Source organism: Spinacia oleracea, chromosome 5 (assembly GCF_020520425.1).
Source record: "Spinacia oleracea cultivar Varoflay chromosome 5, BTI_SOV_V1, whole genome shotgun sequence".
Lineage (NCBI taxonomy): Eukaryota > Viridiplantae > Streptophyta > Magnoliopsida > Caryophyllales > Amaranthaceae > Spinacia > Spinacia oleracea.
Window position 1 is genome coordinate 20,593,317 of NC_079491.1, and position 23,581 is coordinate 20,616,897.

The window sequence follows — 23,581 nt, forward strand, 5'->3', positions numbered from 1 at the left end:
ATAAAACCTTGTTGACAAAAATGTCAAACAATTTGTCACTGACAGTTATTTTATGAATCAATCACGCAAACAATCACCAATATTATATCCCAGCTAATTTTTTCAAATAATATTCCGAAATAGGACTCAAACTAAATATGGAAAAGTAAATGTTGCCACTCCTATATAAATGTAATATGAGTAAAAAAAAACTAAATCATACAAATATAAAATTTTAAAACAAACTTCATTCCAAAATTCCACCACGATTCTCCAAAGCTTGACATCGATCGCGCTGATACACGTAAGTTTCCTTTAGCCTTGATGCTAATTACTTCTCTTGAATCCATGCATTAAAAAAATGAATTAGGATCCGGTGAGAACCACACCCTAATAAGAATTAAAAACCAATTTCAGCCCTTAGATCATCAAAATCGGATGATCCAAATGATTCTCATGTCATTAGTGGCATTTTCGTAATTATGCAACTTTTCAAACTGGTTCTTAATTTCATTTGGCCAATTTCATTTACTTTGACTAGTTTTTCTTTTATTTCATTTACTAGTTTTGGTTAGTTTACGTATTAATTTAACGTAAACTTAACCAAAATCATATTTTAATAAAAGAGATTGAAATGTAAGACGTCAATGATGATGTTTTATGGCAATTAATTCGTTTTCTTCCCTAAAAGTTAAAAGTATGAAGTATAAGAAATTGCATATTTGGTTATATACTTTTCAGTCAATATGATTTATGTTTATGTTCTTTTGACTATACTTTTAAGGGGCGAAATTGATTTTCATTCTCATTATATACTTGGTTCTCACAGGAACATGGTCCTTGACAAAATATTTTTGATATTTCATGATTAGAATTGTAAAAACAAGATATTTAACAATATATACAATTCACTGGGAAAATTTATCAATTACTACCTAGGTTGTTAATGTGTTTGTCAATCACTACCTAGGTTGTTAGGGAGTTTGTCAATTACTACCTAGGTTGTTAAAAGTTGTCAATTACTAGCTACCTACATTCCTAAAAATAGATTGCAATTGCTTCATTAGTCCATATTCCTACCAATTTCTACGTTAGGATATATGGAGCATAATTTTTGTATAAAAAAAATTGTGTGAAATACTTAGTCATTCATGGGTGCATCCAAGCTTAACTCTAATATAAAGTAATCCCATACAAAATTGAATTCTGGAACTTCAATTTAAAATATGAAAAAAATTCGTAAAATCAAGATATCTTTAATCTCCTACAATTAACTCCATACTTTTGTTTTGACAAATATTAAACTTTTAAGTGCCGTATTTTTACCTAGGTAGTGAGTACAACATCAACTTTGAAGTTGATAAAGGAAGATCGAAGGAAAAGAAAGAAAAAGAAACTTGGAACTTTAATAATGTTACTATTCTCGAAGGAATAGAGCTATTATTGAACAATACTTAAACTTTCTTGTAGAACCGCGGACCATTATTAATAGTCGATTAATTAAATAAAAATTTAGAATTGAAACATTAATGTTTTGTGAGATCTAGATGGAACGATCTAATAATGTTATTTTTTTATTGGCAGATTGATCTTATATAAAATTTTGGTGTTTTGGAGCATTCAGCGATTGATCACACTTTAAATAGAAATCTCTTTCATCCGGTCTGATCTGATCTTATTTATCTATTTTTTGCTCTAGTTACTTTCGCAATAAAGACAAGGTGAAAAGAACAAAGTCAAACTTTTTCATCAATCATCGAATTGCCGGTCAATGGTTTCTTACGTCTCTTCCTTGTTCTTTTATTTTATCCTCCTACAATTACTCCTAAAACAAATTTCCCCGGTAGCCGGTAGTAAGATTCCGGCATTGATTGTATTTGGTGACTCGACCGTCGACACCGGGAATAACAATGGGCTAAATACAATACTAAAGAGCAACTTTGCGCCTTATGGTCGAGACTTTGAAGGTGGCCGCCCCACAGGTCGATTTTGTAACGGCCGAGTGGCATCAGATTTCTTCTCTGAATACTTAGGGCTCAATAAAACTTTGCCGGCGTATTTGGACACTAGTTTTAATATGAGTGATTTTGTTACTGGAGTCAATTTTGCTTCTGCGGGTACCGGTTATGATAATACTACTACTGCTGTCTTTGTAAGTTTCTTTTATACTTACGTTTTTTAAATATCACATCATTTTAATTTTTACCCTATTTACACTGAATATTAATTTAGTCTTTTGTGATTCATACGTTAGAAAATTATGGTCATGTGGTATCTTATGTGATTTGTATTGATATACTTCATATGGTTTTTAAATATAAATTTTTTAGAATTTTTACTTATACATAATTCGAGATATTAAAAATAAAAAATATGTATAGGAATATAGAATATACTTCCTCAGTTTCAAAATAGTTACAACACTTTGCTTTTTGCACTATTTAAATAATCTACTTTGTTATTTTTTATGATCTATACTTTAGGAAAAACATATACGGAGTATCTTGTTAGATTCGTCTTAAGTGTATTTCGTATATCAGTTCTTTTATAATTTTTATTTAACGATAACTAAAGATATTAATTGTTGATGATAAAGGTCGCAAGCTGCAACAATATTTGTCGCAATCTTACGTGTTGGAGTTTAATTGGTACATATGGGCACGTAGGCTGCGTCATCAGAATATTTTTACTATCAATGCAATATTTTTACTATGAAAATATATAAATAAAATGAAAATATATAAATAAAATATTCGATATAAAGAAAACAAATTAGAATATTAAGATTTTCCTACTTTTTTTTTTTAACATGTATAATAGGTTATATAAGTTAAATATTTTAGTTTCTAATTTAAATCATGACATATAAGCATGTCATATCATCATTGTGACACGGCTTAAAGGTCGCATGTTGCGACCTTTATCATTTTCGTTAATTGTTAAAATTATACAATGGCAAACGTGAAAAGCAAAGTTGCAACTAAAAGAAACGGAGGAAGTATATATTAAGTTAGAAAAACAAGATAGACATCAATATTTCGCATTTTAAGAAACTTCTCAATGTGTGTCTCCTAAATAGTACTATGCAAATAAAAAAGGCGAAAGTTATAAATTTCAAAATAAATGCAGTGATCGAGAAAAAAATGTAGTTACGCTCGAGTAAGGATGATATCAACATGTTCTCCCAGTCCCTTGTTAAATTAGGTTCTTTTTTGGTGTTAACACCCGGTTCATCCTTAGGGTTAATCCGGATTCGGGGCGAGTTCTGGGTGGATAGGTTCCAGTCCCCTCCCAATTGTTGTTGCGGGGGATCGAACACGAGTTCTCCCTACCAAGTTCAGCCCCAATCACCACTGAACCAACAGACAATTGGTGTTAAATTAGGTTCTTGATTGTTAGCTAAAAGTAAAATTGTGAAATAATGTACATGTACTCTCTCCCTTGTATTTTGTTCGTTATGCTTTAATTTATACTCAATTTGTATTTTTTGTTGGTTTATTTTTATTTTGGTAAAATTAGAAATATGGAACGAAGAATATTGTGCACAAGCCTCGAGTCTTAACTCTTAACTATTATGACAGTTTTTTTAGTCTTACTATTTGGTTCATGCTTATACAAAAAAGGGTTCTACTTAAATTTACTTATGAGATGGTTTAATTACTCAACGTAACAGAATGTGATACCACTAACAAAGGAAATCGAATATTACAAGGAGTATCAACAAAAACTACGAGACTATATTGGGGTAGACAAAGCAAACGATATACTTAGCAGAGCAGTATACATAATGAGTATGGGAACGAATGACTTTCTAGAAAGCTACTTCTTACGGCCTACACTCAAGATTAAATACACAGTCCAAGAGTACGAGGATCATCTTGTAAGTATCGCCAAGAATTTTGTTGAGGAGATTTACAGTCTTGGAGCTCGTAAAATTACGTTGGCAGGGCTTCCTCCCATGGGTTGCTTACCATTAGAGAGGACTATACATTTTAAGGCAATTACTAAGTGCAATGAATACTACAACAATGTTGCCCTTGAATATAATGCTAAATTGAAGGCCATGTTGGATTTACTTAGTACACAATTGCCTGCCATCCAACTCTATTTTTCTGACCCTTATTACATTATTCTCCAAATGATTCAAACACCTTCACAGTTTGGTAAGTTTAATTTTTTTCATTCTTTATATTATATCAAAAACTAAAATCTTTTTTAGGGTTTAGGGCTTAGTATACCTTAAAAATACATGCACCACTTTATCAATTTATCTATCCTTATACAAAAAGAAGAAGAATGATTTTTGAATCAATTAAAACGGTTAAACACGAAAGAGGTATTTTAGTTATAAAATGAGAAAATCGTCAAAGTGATCGATAGTGTATCCAACAAAAAAAAACATATTTTAAGTTAGTAAATAACAAATTCACTTTCGTAAGGTAGTTAGTGATAAATAGGTATGTTTTTAGGGTAGTTATTACCAAAAATTTCTATGTTTTAATCATTAAAAGTGAGAAAAACAAAAATAAATCAACTACGAAGTATAAAGAGCTGTGTATTTAAATGTATACTTTTGAATATGGCTTTACTTTTAGAATGTTAAATTACGATAATTATTTTGAAATATTTGATACACTAGTACAATAGTACGTAGTTCTCTCTATTGCCTTGGATCAAATTAGTTGCACCACTTTGACTAGTAAAAGATTTTATGCAAAATAATTGATTTATACATAATTCACTTTAACCATATGTTAGTACTCCCTCCGTCCCTTAATACTCGAACCGGTTTGACCGGTGCGGAGTTTAAGACACTTGAATTAGTTGACAGTGGGTATTTTTTTAATATAGTTAGTAGGAAATGTGTAAGAGGTGGGAGTGGTGAGTGTGAGTGTGGATTTTTAAATGATTTTTTGTAGGGAGTAGGGGTGTAGGTGGGGTAGTAAGTAAATGTGAAATAATATAATATTGGTGAAGATTTCCATTTATAGAAGTGGTGCAAGTATTAAGGGACGACTCGAAAAGGAAAGCGGTGCGAGTATTAAGGGACGGAGGGAGTATATAATATATTGTTGGCTTCATTTTAATATATATTTTTAAAATATTAATATTTTATAAGTTTTTCGAATATGTAGTTGAATATATTACTCCATAGTAGTCAAAGTTTTGCATTGGCAAGCGTGCCTAATCAACCCGGGGAAGTAATTTGGGACATATGGTTTAGTATGGTACTCCCTTTGTTTCTTATTGATATTCCTATTTGGAGTATTTGGTGATTTTTAAGAAAAACGTTTCTCCCCCGTCTCATATAATTGAGACTTCTTTTGTTGTTCCCGTTTCTATTTTTAGTCATGTATTTTTCAACCTAACCAACCCGCATCCACTTTTTGGTTTAATTTTTCATTAATCAACAATTTAATTTCTCCCTTTACAAAAACAAACAACCCAACCATCCCCACATCAACTTTTTATTGTACTTTTTCCTTATACAACAATTTATTTTCTCCCCTTCCAAATAAAAGTACTCCCAATAATCGTTTTTATTCTTACACATGTTTGTCGTGTTTTTTTCCAAACAAAAACGATAATTTGAAACATATGGATTAGTGTCTTACTTACGATAGGAGAGAGAAACAATTAAATAATGTTAATGTCCACTTGCATTAGGAGAGAGAAATTAAATAATATAAAAATCCACTTGCAACACTAGGAGATAGAGTAAATAATGTTTTTATTTATTTTATTTTATACAGAGTAGTAGAGTAAATAATGTAGATGGGCGGGAGAGGGTAAAAAAGAGAAATATAACAATGATGGTGGGCCATTTTAGGGGAATAAATAGGGACAAGCAAGAGATCTTAAAAATTACGGATTTTTCATGAAATACCCCCGAATTTTAGCGTAATTCACCAAATGCCCCTCGACTTTCAGAAATTCACCAAATGCCCCTCACAAATGACTTAATACCCAAAATACCCTTACTAATGATGCGCCGTTAGTCCTCCGTTAACCTAATTTTCAAATTCACCAAATACCCCTATTTTAATACTTATTTCACCAAATACTCTTATTCAGAAACTTAATTCACCAAATACCAATAACTTAAAATTACTCATTTTGATGCTCAACGGCTAGTTTTTGTGTTTGAAAATTAGCCGTTGCTTATTGTTTGCTTATAAATACTCTTTTTCTGACGGTTTATTGTAGTTTTCCTATTATTTTGTTAATTTCATATCATTTTTGTCATGAGTTTTCTTTCAAAATCATCATCCACACCCAATGAGTCCACATATGTAAGAGTCCCAAATAAATTTTGTTATCATGGGAGAAAATTTGACATCCGAATATCTGATACAACACTCAATCTGAAACTCCGGTACAACACGTACTAAAACAGAAAACACTCCTAAAAACACCTCAAAACGTCGCAACTCTTCAAGAAAATAGCTACTTCTTTTGTACCTTATTCTTTACGTGACCAATTAATTATATTTACCACGCAATCGGAAGGTATTCCTTTTTCAATATGGGAAATATCTTTAACATATGCAAACAGATTAAAAATAAAGCTCTTATTAATTTTATTCTAACGCATATGTTCCAGCTACCTCGGCTTCTATTGCTTCCATGCCACATATTTAACGTTAACTCCCTTTTGTCTCCTGTCTCTACTGCCTCCAAACATCTTTCTTCAATCTCCTAACTTTCTCTCAACCTTACAGTCGAGGCATAAAGGTTTTCCCACTTTTCTTTTGAGCTAGGTCCTATTGACATGGTCAGATTTATGGACAAATGTCTATTTTTGGATTTGAGGGAACAAGAAAAAAAAATGAAACTAAGGTATGTTCCAAAGCTCATGAACCAGTGAAAAAACATGAATCTTGGCACAAAGATTTGCCTCCAAACTCAAGATTTTCACATCATGAATCCAAGTTGAAATCGAGGTTGTGATAAAAATGTATGTGTTATTGAACTTGATTTCTTAGTTTCTTTACCATTCGGACAATAAGAAAATTAAGGTGTTAGCTTTAGATTGAATTACTTCAGCTTCACTTACATAAGATCCCTTTGAAAATGGGGTTTTTTGGCCTTTTGCTCAGCTAAAGTGCATTGTCTTTACTGGATGAGGCCTGAACTTATTGGATCATAATTGAAACTTACTGAGTGTTGTATCGGAGCCTCAGATGGAAATTTCCTCCCATAATATTAGAAATTGTTTGGGACTCTTACATATGTGGATTCATTGGTGTGGATGATGATTTTGAAAGAAAACTCATGACAAAAATGATATGAAATTAACAAAACAATAGAAAAACTACAATAAATAGTCAGAAAAGGGGTTTTTATAAGCAAACAATAAGCAACGGCTAATTTTCAAACATAAAAACTAGCCGCTGAGCATCAAAATGGGTAATTTTAAGTTATGTGTATTTGGTGAATTAAGTTTCAGAATAGGGGTATTATATGAAATAAGTAATAAAATAGGGGTATTTGGTGAATTTAAAAATTAGGCTAACGGAGGACTAACGGCGCGTCATTAGTAAGGGTATTTTGGGTATTAAGTCATTTGTGAGGGGCATTTGGTGAATTTCTGAAAGTCGAGGGGCATTTGGTGAATTACGCCATAATTCGGGGGTATTTCATGAAAAATCCGTAAAAATTATGAGTATATTTTGGTAAAAAGTTTACTAAAAATGGAAAAGATTCTAAATAGGAAATTTTTGAAATACCTAAAATGAAAACACTTCAAGATAATTTAGAAACGAAAATAATACTCCATCTGTATTTATTTAAGAGATATATTTGACCGGACACGGGTATTAAGAAAAAGAATTGAATGAAATAAAGTAATAAAATAAGTGGGGTTGGGTAAATATTTTAATATGTAAAATAAGTAGGGACCATGTCATTTGAAGGGGTGGGAGGTAGATAGATTTTTTTTTAATTGCACCATCTGGGATTTCACGCTTGCCAATGCACTATTTTAACCACTAATATCTATCATTATTCATTTTAAAAAATTATAAAAATTTGATAATTTAAAAGTATATTTCGAGACAAATCTAACAAGATCCCACATGAATATATTTTTCTTTACCTATAAATCACAAAAAATAACTATATAAGAACATGTGAATAGTGCTAAAACCAAGATGGTGCAATTATTAAAAAATGGAGGAATTATTTTAATTTGATGGTGCGGTTGATAAGTTACTAAAAATGACAAGTGTATCTCTTAAATAAATACGGCCGGAAAAGGCAAGTGTATCCCTTAAATAAATACAGATGGAGTAATATTTTATTATAGTTAGTGAGAAGTAGATCATTGTTTTTTGAATTTTATTATAGTTAGTGAGAAGTAGATCATTGTTTTTTGAATTTTATTATAGTTAGTGAGAAGTAGATCATTGTTTTTTGGAGGCTGCGAATGAGATTTTTTTTTTAAAGAAAGTATTCTTAATAAATAAAGTCATGGTGCCAAAGTAAGTGAGAGAAACAATAAATAAATAGTTAAATCATTTTCTTCACACAAGTGTTGCAACTTACAAGTAGTTTTGGACGGTTTGGAAGCTCTTGCAAGCTAAGTAAAGGACGGATAAAGTTGTAACTTTTATGAGGTGTTGATTGACAAAATGAAAGTTTTTGGATTGACAGGGATGACTGAATCATCAAAGGCATGTTGTGGAACTGGCTATGTGGAGATGAGTTATCTGTGCATTGTGGATGATAAATTAAGTTGCTCCGATGCTGGAAAATACGTTTTCTGGGATTCTTTTCATCCAAGTGAAAAAGCCTACCAGATTTTGTCTCAAGATATCTTTAATAATGTCTTGTACAAATTTCTTTAATTTAAAGTCATATGAAAATATATTGTAGCTATAATTTTTTATTTTTTTTGTATTTTTTTAGGATACAGAGGGCCTTGGAATTTAGCAAGTCCTCATTTGTTTATAAATAATAGTTGTATCAGTATATTTATTTGAATATATAACTTTGATTAGACAAATTGTACAATGTTTAAAATAATAATGTGAGGGGGTGAAAATTCACATCATTTTTGCATGTAAACGTTCTCTCGATATGTATAGGGGTAGTTTGATTAGGATAGGATGACTTGTCTTTTTTTTTTTTGTACTAGATTGGAGTCGCCTTTGAATTTTGACTTTGTTCAGAGAAACTCACAAATCCGGAAATGCACAACATGCCATGAACCTTATGAATGAGCGCCGACCTGCAAGAAGCCTTCCATGCTTGGTGTTGGAAGTAAAGCTTTAAAAAAGTAGTCCGCCCGATGGTCATCGGGCGAATTGCGCCCGATCGGGCGCGCGTCCAAAGAAAAAATGGGCGAGTAATTCGCCCGACAGGGCGGTGGGCGCCCGATCGGGCGGTGGATCGGGCGAAATGCAAAAAGACGTAAAAAGACGTTTTTTGGACGTTAGTTTTGCTTCCTTGGGATTCCTTTTTTGGCAGCCTTATTAAGTATGGTTTAAGGGTTGTTAACCTTTCTGATTATGGTGAGTTAAGTGAGTTTAACTCCTTATTGATTAAGGGGGTTTCAACTCTTCATTTTCATATGTTAATTGTCATGATTAAGATCATTGGATTCCTTTGAGTCCTTTGATTTCTTTGGGCTGTTTGATATCCTCCACTAATCCTATAAATACATGCTTCATTCTTTGTGTTGTTTACAGAAAAAACATTCTCTTATCATCTCCTTTTCTTCCTCTCTTTTGGGCATAAGTTCTAGTAACTCCATCTCACACCCAAGAGTGTCACTGTGTGTTGAGAGTTGTGTAAACCTTAGGGAACGAATCGGTGAATACAATTGTGCACCCCGGTTGCACCGAATCTCGTTTTCAAGGCAGTGGTTTGGTTACCACGGCACAACAAGTTCCGTAAGTCTTACTTTCTTGTTCTTCATTTTAGCCTTGAAAACACTTATAATACAACACTTGGCAGCATGTAGTCGGATTTTGACAAATATTGTGCAATCCAAAGATCCTTCAACTTGCAATAATATTCACTCACACTCATATTATTTTGTTCAACGAACCATAGATCTTTCTTCGGTTGAAATAGTTGAGGTGCACTTGTCTGTCCATACCTCTCAACTATCTCTTCCCGAAGTCTTTTGGTGGATGGCATAATCACCAAGCTACTTGCAATTTCAGGCTTCATCGTGTCTAGTAACCAAGATCTCACCATATAGTCATACCTAGTCCATTTCTGCATTTCATCTGCTCCTTCAGTGGGCTTTGGATGCTTTCCTTTAAGGAATACAAGCTTGTTCTTTGCACCAAGAGCAATTCTAATGCTTCTGCTCCAGTTCATGAAGTTGTTTCCATCAAGAAGTATGCTTCCCAAAGATGTTGTTGCATTCTCATTTACAGCAATAAAAAGAGGATCTTTGTAGGGGTTAAGATTTGTGTTTGAGTTTGTTTCAGTCATTTTTCTTGTTCTGGTTTTGATAAGCTTTAAGCTTTCTTAGGTTCAGAATTGTGTGAGCCCTTGTATTTCTTCTTCGACGAAAAATATCTCAACCTTGCTCTGAAACCATGTAGAAAAACAAGAACTCACTGGGTTGGGTTTCTGGGTTCAAATGAACCAGTTTTCTTTTGTATCCTATTTCTGTGTGTATTGTGTCTTACAAAGCTGCGGCTCTTCTCCTCTCTTCTTTATGTACAGGAGCTGTCTATTCTAACTAGGACATGTTGTACAAATCAACAAAATAACGGCTATATATGATATATCTTCCTAGGATCAACACAAAGACAGAAAAGACAAAACTAATATATAAAAAGCCATACACAATTCTACATGTGACTGTTGATGATGTGGAATATTCATATGTATGTATATGTCTGTTATCAATAAGTTGTTCTTTGACACTATATATGTAAAAAGGGTTGTTTGGGATCAATATTATTAGCTTTGATTCCACGTTAATATTATCGTGGAACATGTCCACACAAGACACTTCCGATTTAAAGTAGAATCACGATTTTGATAAATTTGACTATAGATATTATTGTTTTTAGATCATGATTTTCATTATAAAACATATGACTTTCAAAATCATAAAAACTAAAACCCGAAACTAATAGTGATTGAACGGAGTTTTACGTTTTTATTTTAAGATAATTTGGAGATAAACATATTTGATAAAGTTACGTATAAGATGCTAATCATATAAACTGAAATAATTATTTGTTCTTAGAATACAAGACACATTACCTTCAAAAAAAAAAAAGAATACAAGATATATTAGGGCATTACATATAGTTGATTATATTGTGACATATTATCCTACAAATATAGCAGAATTGGAAAAATACATTATGATGTTGGGGGTTGCTTAGCACAGTCAGCTGTTTTAGGTAACTGCAAAGAAGCTTCAGCAATCATAGCCGCTTGAGCGGGTGTTATGCTTTGATATTGAGAAGTATTCACCGGTGCAGCAGCAGCAGCAAGTTGTCCTGTATAATATACCTGATTATGAGCGTAATCGTAATGGCCATAATTCCCCGGACCCCCGTTGATTGGCTGAACAACTGCATTGTAACCAAGGTATTGTTGAAACTGGTTATTTGTTTGTGCAACAGCCGCTCTGGTGGCGTAGACAGGTGGTTGAGCATGAGCCACTGACGAAGGCTGAACCATTGCCCGCGGTTGAGCAACATTGTAAGGCTGAGTTTGGTTGACAGGTAGATAATACATTGGGTATTGCTGATGATCTAGTTGAGGGTGGATTGGTTGTTGTGGCGCGTAGACTGGCCGATATGATGGTGGCAGTTGTGGGATGTAATGCATGTTTTCTTGGATGAACTGGTGTTGCTGTTGCTGTTGCTGTTGCTGTTGCTGTTGCTGTTGCTGTTGCAGTTGTTGTTGCTGTTGTTGTTGCTGTTGCTGTTGATCATGTTGTTGTGGAGGATACATGTATTGATTGGTAGGGTCTTGTGGTTGTTGAAGTTGATGGTTTTGATTTTGAGGTGAGGGAGTGCGGTTGTCTGATCTTTGTTCTTGGTTATTAGTTGGAGGTTTGGTCTCGTTGGAGCTGGTAACTTGAGCTAGATCATGATGGAACGGTTGTTAGGTGAGAGAAATTCCCGAAGCTATGCTACTGTCACTGCAAAAAAGAAATCCGACATGGGTACTTGAGGTGAATGAATTAAAAACAGTAGTGGTCATAGTTGCGCATTAACAATTGAAACAGGACTGATCTGATGAAGTAGTACCTGTTAACAGAATCAGGGGATGGCAGGTTAAAGCCAGCAGCAGCATACTTTGAGTCATTTGGGGATAGCAAATTGAAACCGTCACTCATTCTCTGTGGCATTGGAAGAGGCAGTGGTGGCTTCCTTGACGCCCCGTGATCCGACAACCTCTCGTCGTTGTTATTCATTATTATAGGATTAACAACTGCAGCATAAGTTGGTGCTGAAGTAGGAATTGGAGGTGGAGTAACTCTGAGTTGTGATGAAAAGTGATCTTCTAATGCTCCTCTTCCCTTCATTTCTTCCTGCAACCTAGTATTTCCATCGCTCATCTCTTCTATTCGGACACGAATCGGAGGCAAGTGAGCCATGGATGGAGATGAGGTTGATGAGTCGAAGGATGATGTGTTCTCAACCATTGGCGAGTCTGACATTACAGATTGTATGGAGTGTACATCCTTTCTCAAGGAAAATATATTAAAAAGAAAATCGAAAATTATAATCAGTATCAAAAAAATGGAATACCAATATACTCAATCATACAATAGAGCAATATTTACTGTTTTCTCTTACTGATATGAAATTCTCAAAACCATTGGCGAGCAATATGCATGTGATTTAGGTACTCGGATGAACAATGTTCATTAGGTACCCTATTTTTAAATGAACATAGTTCAAATCACAACAAAATAAGGTAAACTAATATATAGTTCAAATTCAAAAAACATATTGTAAAGTGTTCTACGTACTTATGGACGCTTACAATGAAATTCTTCCCATATTCAATGAGTCCACATTACAAATCACAACCGAGTGCATAATCTAAATTGCCATTGATGAGTACTTGACTAGTTGACTCGCATGATTTAGCTATCTCTATTTATTTGACACATTTACCTTTGTTTCCATGAACCAATTATTTTTTTATTCTTCTTTTTTGTTCGTTTCAAATCCACATCCAACTAATTATACGGAGTAGTGAACAAAACTCACCAGCATCCCTTATATCATAAATCATGAATATTGAAAAGAGTACTCAAAGTACTCCGGTAAACATCTGCCATTGCTAACAAGTGTATTATTGTGCTTCAATTCCCAACACATATAACCTTAGTTACTAATAAAGAAATATGTAAAGGAATAGAAGAAGTAACAGAAAACAAATGTGAATAAAGAAGTCAATTAATTCCCTTTGATATTTATGCTGGTAATAGTAGTTGATTAGATTATGTAATAATAAGATAAAGTTGTAGCAGCGCAAATAGAGGATCTTACTTGGGCAAAGACTTTTGGTTGTGCAGGAATATGAGTGCACCCAGGTGGAAGTTGTTGCATACCAGGATCACTATCAAGTCTTAACAAATCACCAACAGCGGCAGCTGAATCAGATAACCCTCTAGACAACAAATCAGCTCCATTGAGAGCATCCACAAACCAAGTTTCAGACTGCGCTTCATCCATCAAGGCTCCCATGGTCTGAGCCGTTTCCGGCTTAGCCAAAAACAAGAACAAACGAACCCTGCTTGAAGCCGGCTTCAAAAATGAATCATTATTAGCAGCAATACGATCATACTCTTCCACCATGTTATCCAGATCTTCATCACTGCTTACAGAAATCAATGAATCTAACTCCTCATTCGGGAGTTGATACTTTAGGGTGAACTTTCTACCGTCGAGTAGAGTATGAGAAAGACGACTCGTAAGATCAGAGAGGGATGAGTTTCTTTCGGCTACTACGATTCGAGTCTCTCCTCCTACGTAAAATAGATTCTTATCGTGTGGGCGGGGGATAATGTGGCCTCCATAGCTGCACATTAGTCGAAGTTTCGCCCCGGGTACTGGTGGTAGCGGCTCATCCCAATCTGCTTGTTGGGTGGACGACTTAGGAGAGGATTCCACTGATTCCGCATAGTTTGCGCTAGGTTGGGACTGAAAGCCCACCATGTTTGCCAATGGTGGCTCCATTCTTGTGCTTGTTAATTTTAGCTTAGAACTTAGAAGATGTTTCCCTTCCCTTGTGAGCTAATATTTATCGACTTAATTTGATTAATAACTAGTTTGACTATATATATTGATTAGAATGTGCCAATGTGGTATAGAATATAGATGGCCTGGGGAAAATACCAAGAAAACTAGACTACGGACTACTTTTTAGGACATTAAATTAAGTCCTTAATAGTCGAGACTTTTTTTGTTTATAGGAAAAAATGTTTGTTGCTTACAAGTTGAAGAAAGAGCTGTCTTAATGGTGTAAATTTTTTCTTTTATCGTGTTTGGGTTAAGTAATGGTAAACCCGGTGTTGATACGGAAGTAATAATGAAGCAAAGTTCAATGGATCTTGCTCTTATAATCATGCTCGGCTTGTGCCACCAATTTTTTTAAAAGTGGATCGGTTATGTAATACACTAATAGTCTAATACATATGGCAATGGTCCAATTGGTAGAAAGTACACCCGGTTATATGTAGTTTTATATCCAACCGGATCATTTTATATTTTTAATCATTTAAAAAACACATTTTTATTGTTAAAAAGCGCATACTTATTAATTAAAAGCACGTTTACAAAAACAAAACAAAAACACATCCTTTTTAAAATAATATAGTAATAAGTTTCTAATGAATGTGCTAAAATAAAAAGATTTTTTGTGAAAATCAAATGTATGTGCTTTTACATTGTAAAATTGTCCTATTAAACTGCAAAATGTGATTTTAAATCAGAAATATATACTTTTAAACCGTAAAAATGTGTTACGTAGAACTAGATACAACCGGGTTCACCTTTTAAGTTGTGTGGTAGAGGGAATAAACAAGTGGTGTTTTGAGAAGGGAGGCATCAGGGGTAGACCGTTAATTCTACATACACTCAATTAAAAGTAATTGTATGCTAATTTGAATATCGAATCTTTAAATTGTTACATTCAATTTAGAGCTTCTACAAGTACGCATATAGCACACTTGGTTCATAGGAGCTAAGCATACGACGGTGCTCAAATCCTCGTATGCTCAAATCCGAGGTCTTCCTTAAGTGGAATAATGTTGCTTACCACTTGACCTAACTCTATGTTGGTGAGCGTCTACAAATACATATTCAAAAATTAAACAGTTTTGTATACTCATATATTCCTTCCATTTCATAAAAATGTTTATGTTTACTATTTAAGTTATCACAAATTCTTATTTACATGGGGTGTACGATAAATATTGTACACCGAAGTTAAAGTTAACGTAAGATGATTAAAAGTTACCCTTATATATGTAAAAGTTATCTAATTTTTAATGATAAAAATTTTCAATTTAATAAAAAATATTTCTTCAAAATTACTAATAATGTATAAAATTAATCATTTAACACTTTAAAATGTTTATCTATCAACTTTTTCTTTTAATAATATAAAAGTTGGAGAAAACTGGATAAAAGTTAGAGAAAACTGGATAAAAGTTAGGTTGGTGTACAGTAAATTTATTGTACACCTTGAACATACAAGAAATTTTGTTAAGTTACATGATGGATCTTGTTGAGTTTGCTTTAATGTGTGTTTTAATAATATAAATGTTTCATTATGTTACCTGTATGGAACTAAACTTATTATTGATCAAAGTTGTACATTGAAATTGGATATTAAGAAAATTGCAACATCTTTTATCGAACAGACGAATTTATATACAGGTTGTTATACACCCCTTATTTTTCATTTATTTTGTGTCTAGTACGTTCAGAAAGTAAAAGTTTATGGCGAATTAGTAATACTCAAGTCTCCTTGTCTTATGTTTACTTATTTTAAGACTAATAAATAAGTTCATATAACACAAGTTAAAAGCTACTACATAGCTACTAATAAGTTCAAATAAAATAATTTTATGGTTCGTAAATTCAAAAACATATATCTTAGTGGATAATAAGTAGATCAGATAGCTCAGGACCAATAAGTTTACATAATTTTTCGTTTAAGTTCACATTAGATCTAAGTTCTACTAAACAAGACTAAAAAAAGTTTAAAACATTATAGAAAAAGAGGTAGAAGAAGGAAGGGAGAAGGGCATATTAAAAGAACTCGATCTAATTAACTTATTATTACCAACTAGCATTTGAGCCCGTTCAATGAACGGGTACTTATATAGTGGTTATTAAGCCGTCTTTTAAGTGCTAATTTTATTGAGGGTTTGCGATTTTAGTGCGAATATATGATTTATATAGAGGTGAAATTTGAAAGTTGAAAAAATGTATTCCGTATAAATTAGATGGTGAATTATGAGTGTTAAAGCGGAGAACAGAGTGGAAGAGGTTGAATGATCGAATGTATAAATTAAATGGTGAATTGATGTTTAATGAGCAAGATAGAGTGAAAGAAGTGTTGAAGCTGTAAAATAAGTACTTCTTATAACAACCACAAAAGGGAAAATTGAAAAATAAAAAAATTATGGATGAAAGATGGAGGTGACACTTGTCATATAATAATCAATAAGATGGAGGTAACACTTGTCATATAATAATCAATGGTTATCCTTTTTAAATACTAGGTATAGATTATAGTTCTTCGTTCTCTTTCAGTTGCAACGTTTTGACTTTTGCACTATTCATATGTTCTCCCTGACCGGCGATGATGATTTATACGTAAACTAAAGCATAAAACATGTGAGTTCTTGTTAGATTCATCTCGATTTATATTTTCACAATTCAACTTTTTGTAACTTTTACTACGTACACAATTAGAAAATATTAATGGTCAAAGATATGCATTAACAAGTGTGAAAGACAAAACATTACAAGTGGAAGAGAACGACAAAGTATTACAACATTTTAGATGATTTTCTAAAATTTTATTTATACTACTCCCCCCATATTTTAAAAAAAAAATACACCTTGACCAGCACATAGTTTTAGGAGGGTGAGTTGAATTTATTAAAATAAGATGAAAGTAGGGTAGTGGGTAAATTAGTTATTATACTCCCTCCGTCCCATAATCATAGTCTCGTTTGACCAAAAACACGAATTTTAAGAAAAATGAAATATAGTACATGAAAAAGTGAAATAAAGTACAAATGATATATAATTGAGTTATATGAAAAAATGGAATAAAGTACATGTGAGAGAGAATATAGTACTCCCTCCGTATTTATTTAAGAGATACACTTGGTAGGGCACGGGTATTAAGAAGAAAAATTGAATGAAATAAAATAATAAAGCAAGTGGGATTGGGTAGATATTTTAATAAGTAATTAAGTGGGGACCATGTCATTTTGAGGGGTGGGAGGTGGGGGTGGGTTTCAAAAATTATTTGTTTAATAGGATGGTGGGTCATAAGGTAAATTAGAAGTATTATTTAATTAGATGGTGGGGTTGATAAGTTACTAAATATGGCAAGTGTATCTCTTAAATAAATACGGCCGGAAAAGGTAAGTGTATCCCTTAAATAAATACGGAGGGAGTATATAGGAAAGTGAAATATAGTACATGGGTGGGGTTTTCAATACATTTTTAATTAATATAGTACATGAAAAAGTGGGGGCCTTAATAGCCAAAATTAGAAATATGACTATAATTTTGGGACGCCAGACTTAGAAAACAAGACTATAATTTTGGGACGGAGGGAGTAGTAAAAAGATGATGTGAGTAAGTATGGGGACCACAAGGAAGAGATTAATGTTTTTTTTTTTTTTTTTGGCAATTAACAGTATATTAATAACCAAAGCAGAGAGCAAAAGCTCAAATGTTACAAAGAGGACCAGACCTCCAAAACACCAGCACCAACAGAAAACACAGAAGGCCTAAACCAGCCCTACAACTGCACTAGCTTATCTCTAAGCTCTTCTGAGCATCTACATGACACTCTAAACAGGATTTCTCTTATAATACAAGAACTAGACTTGACTGCTTTCTTGAAAATGACAGCATTTCTAGCAAGCCAGATGTTGTATACAGTTTCAGCAAAGCACATCACATACAACTTTGCAATGTTCCCAGTTTTCCTACCCTTCTTTGCAGCAATCACCAACTCCCTAGAGAAACCATAACCACCTCCATTAAGACCTAAATGCCTCAAAATTGCTTGCCAAATTGCAGCAGAGAAGCTGCAATCAAAAAACAGATGCTCAACTGTTTCCTTCTTTGCTTTGCATAACACACACAAATCAGCACATGGGATCCCCCAAACTTGAATTCTATCTGCAGTGTATAGCCTATTCAATCCAGCCAGCCAAGTTATAAATATGCTTCTAGGACTGGCCCTGTTATTGCACAAGACCCTTTTCCATGAAATTTTAGGGTGATCCCCCTGCAGCTTCCTATACACTAGCCCAATTGAGTACTTCCCTTTCGCATTAACATTATTCCACCCACCAATTTGCTGAATCAGTTCTCTTGCACCCAGGATCTTCTTCATTGACCAAGAACAGGAGTTAGGGATAGGGCATACTAAAGGATCCCTCCCTTTCATATAGTAACAGTCCACCCATCGAACCCACAGCTTGTCTTTTTTATGAGCAAGAGCCCACAACAGCTTCCCAATGGCTACTTTGTTCCACATGGCAATGTTCTTTATATTCCACCCTCCAGCAGACTTAGGCAAATACATCCTCTCCCAAGCTACCAGAGCTTTTTTGGAACAACTTGTATCACCAGTCCACAAGAAAACCCTGCAATAAGCCTCAACTTCCTTCACTATTTTCTTTAGAAGTATAAATATCTGGCACCAGAAGGTTTGCATCCCAAAAAGTATTGTTTTTATGAGAAGCAATCTTCCTGCATAAGAAAGAAACTTAGCAGACCACACTTTAGCTCTAGCCAGAATCTTCTCCACAAGAGGCTTGCACTAATGATAATTCAATTTCTTGGAGGAGAGGGGGACCCCCAGGTATCTAAAAGGAAGAACTCCTTCAGGATTGTGAACCTGTTCCAAAATGTGAGCTTTCTCAGCAGCAGTAACACCTCCAAAATATATATTACTCTTTCCCATGTTGGCCTCCAAACCAGACACAGAAGAGAATTTCTGAAAAGCTTCCAACAACAACTGAACTGAAATTTTGTCAGCCCTTGCAAATAACAACAGATCATCAGCAAACATCATGTGAGAAATGTTCAATTTCTCACATCTGGGGTGAAAATTAAAATCTGGCACAGCCTTCAATTGAGTCATACACCTAGTTAAGTATTCCATTCCAATGGCAAATAGAAAAGGAGACAAAGGGTCTCCTTGTCTTAACCCTTTCTTAGCAGGAAAGGGTTTACTAGGGAATTCATTTATCAAAACTGAATATGAAACAGTAGTAATGCAAGCCATTACCCACTGGACAAAAAGAGAAGGGAATCCCAACTCATGTAACACAGTTTCCAGAAACCCCCATTCTATTGAATCATATGCTTTTTTCAAATCTATTTTAAGCACACACCTTGGTGATATATGAGCTCTGCCATACCCTTTAATAAGTTCAGTAGCAAGTAAAATGTTGTCAGCAATATACCTTCCAGGAATGAAACCAGATTGGCATTCACTAACCACTTCAGCCACTACCCTTTGCAATCTAGCAGTAAGCACCTTTGAGATGATTTTGTACACCAAAGTGCAGCATGCAATTGGGCGAAAATCCTTCACATGAGAAGCATTAATCACTTTAGGAACTAAGGTGATTGAGGTGCAGTTCACACCCAAATACATCTGCTTGCTTTGAAAAAAGAACTGAACAGCTCTATACACATCTGTTTTGATAATATGCCAAGCCTTTTTAAAGAACACAGCATTAAAACCATCAAGGCCTGGAGCCTTGCTATCATCAATGATATTTAAAGCATCATCAATTTCACCATGGGTGACTGGTCTAACCAAAGACATTGCAGCTTCAGTAGACAGCCTAGGACCTGATCTCAAAATAGGAATATTAGCTGTATGGATACTACTGGCAGCATTCCCTAACAGCTTATTATAGAAATTTTGTATTTCTCTAGTGATATCATCAGGATCAGTCAACTTAAGCCCTTGATCATTATACAGCAATGAAATTCTGTTGGTATTTCTTCTTTGTTTCACAGAAGCAAAGAAGAATCTAGAGTTAGAATCACCATTAGACAACCAGTTAATTCTAGATTTTTGCTTAAGAGATGACTCCTCAACAGAGAGCCACTTGATGAGGTCCTTTGTGCACCTTTTCTCTTCAACTTGCAACAAGATATCTGATGGATCATCCACCGATTGTGCCTGAACACTATCAAGAGATACCTGAGCTTGCTGAATTCTCATATCAATCCCAGCAAATTCCTCTTTGTGCAATTGCTTTAGCTTACTTTTAAGCCTTTTTAACTTGAACCAGATGCAACTAAGTGGATTGCCCTGTATAGGTCTATTCCAATCAAGAGTGACAACAGTCTGAAATTAAGAATGATTAGCCAAGAAATCAAAGAACTTGAATGGTCTACCTCCCCCTGTGTGATCATTCCCAAACTGTACCAACAGAGGAGAGTGATATGAAATTGAAGTATTACCATATTCCACTGCAATGTGACCAAATTGAAGCATCCAACATCCATTCCCTAGTGCTCTGTCAATCCTACTGGCCACCCTAGCATCACCTAACCCCTTGTTGCTCCATGAGAAAAAATGTCCAGAACTCCTAAGTTCACTCACACCTGTATTAGCTATGAATTCTTCAAAATCATGAGTTTCATATCTACTAACAGCAGCACCACCAATCCTATCCTGGGTATTCAACACAGCATTAAAGTCACCTATAATCAACCAGGGGGCATTACTAACACTTGCAGCAATCCCTGTTAAGGAAGCCCACAAACCTCTCCTTGTTTCTACTGTATGTAAGCCATAAACAGCTGTAAAAAAAACACACAAACACTCCCTTACTATCCATGATCTCCCCATGGATGAACTGCTCATGAGTAGTATGAACCAATACTGACCCATTCACCATGTTCCAGCCCACCCAAATTCTGCCTCTAGGGTTACAAGCAGAGTTACAATGCCAAGTCCAAGCCTTCCCTATTTTTTGCTGAACTTTGTCTTTATTCTTATCCTTTACTCTAGTCTCCAAAACTACTATCACATCTACATTATTCTTACTTAAGAACTGCTTCAAAGTTCTTGTTTTATTAGGATCATTAAGACCCCTTATATTCCAAGCACAGACAATCATCCTGGGTGGTTGGTAAAATCAGATACCCCCCCTTCATTCTCCTCCTCAACTCCAGTTATGTTCTCATCCTGTTGCTCCATAGATAGCAGACTAAAAGAGTTCTGCACTGGAGTACCCTTTAACACAGGTCTCTCCTCCCTATGTTTAGTTCTCCTAGCATCCACTCTCCATTCTGTTGTTTCATGATCTTCCACATTGTTACCCACAGGAGTAAGGTGATCTTCAACAACCTGTGGCTTTTGTACCGGTTTTGGTACCCATTTCTTAATCACCTTTTTAACAGGAGCAGCTGCTTTGAACACTTTCACGTTGCAGTTATGCCCCACCATACAACACTTCTTACAATATTCTGGTTTCCACTCATAATCTATTGCTTGTTCAAATTCTTGTCCTGAGGGATCTGCTACAGTAATACTGGTAGGCAATGGTCTAGTTACATCTACCTCAACAAGCACTCTAGCAAAGGAAATTCTAAGCTGCTGAGAGGTGCACTCATCTGCATACAAAGGCACCCCAACCACACTACTCAATCTACTGAGAGAGTCTTCTCCCCAACAGTTCAAAGGCGTGTTTGGGAACTTAATCCACAGAGGAATGACTTTCAACACTTCCTCATGAAAACGAAAACTGGGAGACCACTGCTTGAGAATAGTAGGCTTCCCATAGAAGAAGTGTGGCCCTGCAAACAACACAGCATCCCTATCCTCTACAGATCCAAATTTCAGCACAAAATATCCTTCAACATGTAGAAAAACCTTAGGCATAGCTACATGATTCCATTCTTTTGTGATAAACCTCATTACAGAAGCAATTGTGGGTGTCTCACCAATAACAAACATCACTACAGCATTAGACCACAGGGCATTGCATCTATTAAGTTCAGACTGTTGCAAGCAAGCAATTACTTTCCCATCAGTACATACAGGGGCGACAAACGATAGTGCTTTCCCTTTTGAGGCAATAGAGCTACCCTTCACCTTATTAGCCCAAGTTTCAGTTGGTTTAGGAGTCCCATTCTCACCCCCTCCCCCCATCTGCAATCGTCTACTAACAATACGAGCAGATGATGACTGACCCCCATCCTTTTCAGCCACAACAAGCACACCACTCGATTTTCCAGCAGAATGTAAAGATTGGTATTCACGAATTACCTCCTGAAGACGAATTGATACTGGTCCAGCACTAGGATGCACCAATTTTGGGTCAGCAATTGATTCAGGTTCAACCAGCAATTCCTCCACCATTGCGTAAGTTAGATCTTGCGTGTTCTCTAAGTTTTCCGGCGTATCATCAGTCTGACTGGCGATTACCGACGAAGAGGTTCCCGTAGTTCCCGTCGTTCCCGGCGAAACAGCTCGTGTAGTCTTCTTCCTCCTTCCCATCGGTGGACGTGGTGCAGGATAAGCACAGTACCTTATCGTGCGCTACACCCCATGAGAGAGAAAGTTTTTTTGACTGTTATATTAATTAATCGAAATTTTACCTCCTGAAGACGAGAGATTAATGTTAATATAATTGGAAATGAAGATCAAAACATGTCAAAAAAAGGAAAGTGTATCTCTTTTAAAATACAGAGGGAGTAATATTTCAGAGCAATTTGAATGTTAAACAACAGTCATAGCTAGTCATGTTAGCATTATATCCCAAAAGAAATGGTTCATACTCCATAGCTGCTAATTAGTAATGTAAATGATGATTGAAAATGAGATGGTTACGTTCTACTAATTGAATCTGCACTCTCTTTTAAATTTAAAACATGAAATGCATAGAAGTTATAAAGTAAATATTGTGAAATCCTGAAAGCAAAAGCCAGGGAAAGCGTGATATAGAGATTTGAGAAGTGATAGTACGAATAGCGAGTTTTTTTAAGAAATAAAAAAGTATAAATAAATGGCTGTGTATATAATTCATTCGATGGATCATAGATTGAGAAGTCAGATGATGACATGTAAAGCGCAAATATCAATACTAGATCAACGCGAATGCATGTACTACTACTACTACTACGAGCTGGACTTTTACTGGCCAATGCCTGAACGTAATCTCCACGTGAGCTATCAAATGGATCCAGTGGCGCTATTCATGCAATAGTGTAAACGCGTAAAACAACAACCTAGTCAGACGGGACAAGATTGCTCGTTGATTGATGCTCAACTCGGTGATATATACCTGGGCTTAAGCAGGCTAGACTCAAGTAGAGTTGTTAAATTGGCTCATCGGTTCGTATTTTGGTGGGAGATGATACAGTTA

The 23,581-nt window shown here is 34.9% G+C and overlaps 3 protein-coding genes across 3 annotated transcripts; 1 reads left to right on the plus strand and 2 right to left on the minus strand.

Annotated features, from left to right (window-relative positions):
- The first annotated feature begins 208 nt into the window (after positions 1 to 208).
- On the plus strand, positions 209 to 9,029 carry LOC110804492 (GDSL esterase/lipase At4g26790-like). The gene is made up of 4 exons (XM_056828786.1): positions 209 to 283; positions 1,564 to 2,131; positions 3,653 to 4,142; positions 8,635 to 9,029. Exons 2-4 carry the CDS (start codon positions 1,751 to 1,753, stop codon positions 8,826 to 8,828), a joined length of 1,065 nt encoding a protein of 354 aa, XP_056684764.1. The 5' UTR covers positions 209 to 283; positions 1,564 to 1,750; the 3' UTR covers positions 8,829 to 9,029.
- An 889-nt stretch (positions 9,030 to 9,918) lies between these two features.
- LOC110804493 (uncharacterized) lies at positions 9,919 to 10,428 on the minus strand. Its single transcript, XM_022010087.1, has one exon. It carries the CDS (start codon positions 10,426 to 10,428, stop codon positions 9,919 to 9,921), a length of 510 nt encoding a protein of 169 aa, XP_021865779.1.
- A 726-nt stretch (positions 10,429 to 11,154) lies between these two features.
- On the minus strand, positions 11,155 to 14,377 carry LOC110804501 (uncharacterized). The gene is made up of 3 exons (XM_056829419.1): positions 13,470 to 14,377; positions 12,216 to 12,652; positions 11,155 to 12,067 (listed from the first exon to the last, which is right to left on the minus strand). The coding sequence occupies exons 1-3, from the start codon at positions 14,157 to 14,159 to the stop codon at positions 11,317 to 11,319; spliced, it is 1,878 nt and encodes a 625-aa protein (XP_056685397.1). The 5' UTR covers positions 14,160 to 14,377; the 3' UTR covers positions 11,155 to 11,316.
- Between the last annotated feature and the right edge of the window lie 9,204 nt (positions 14,378 to 23,581).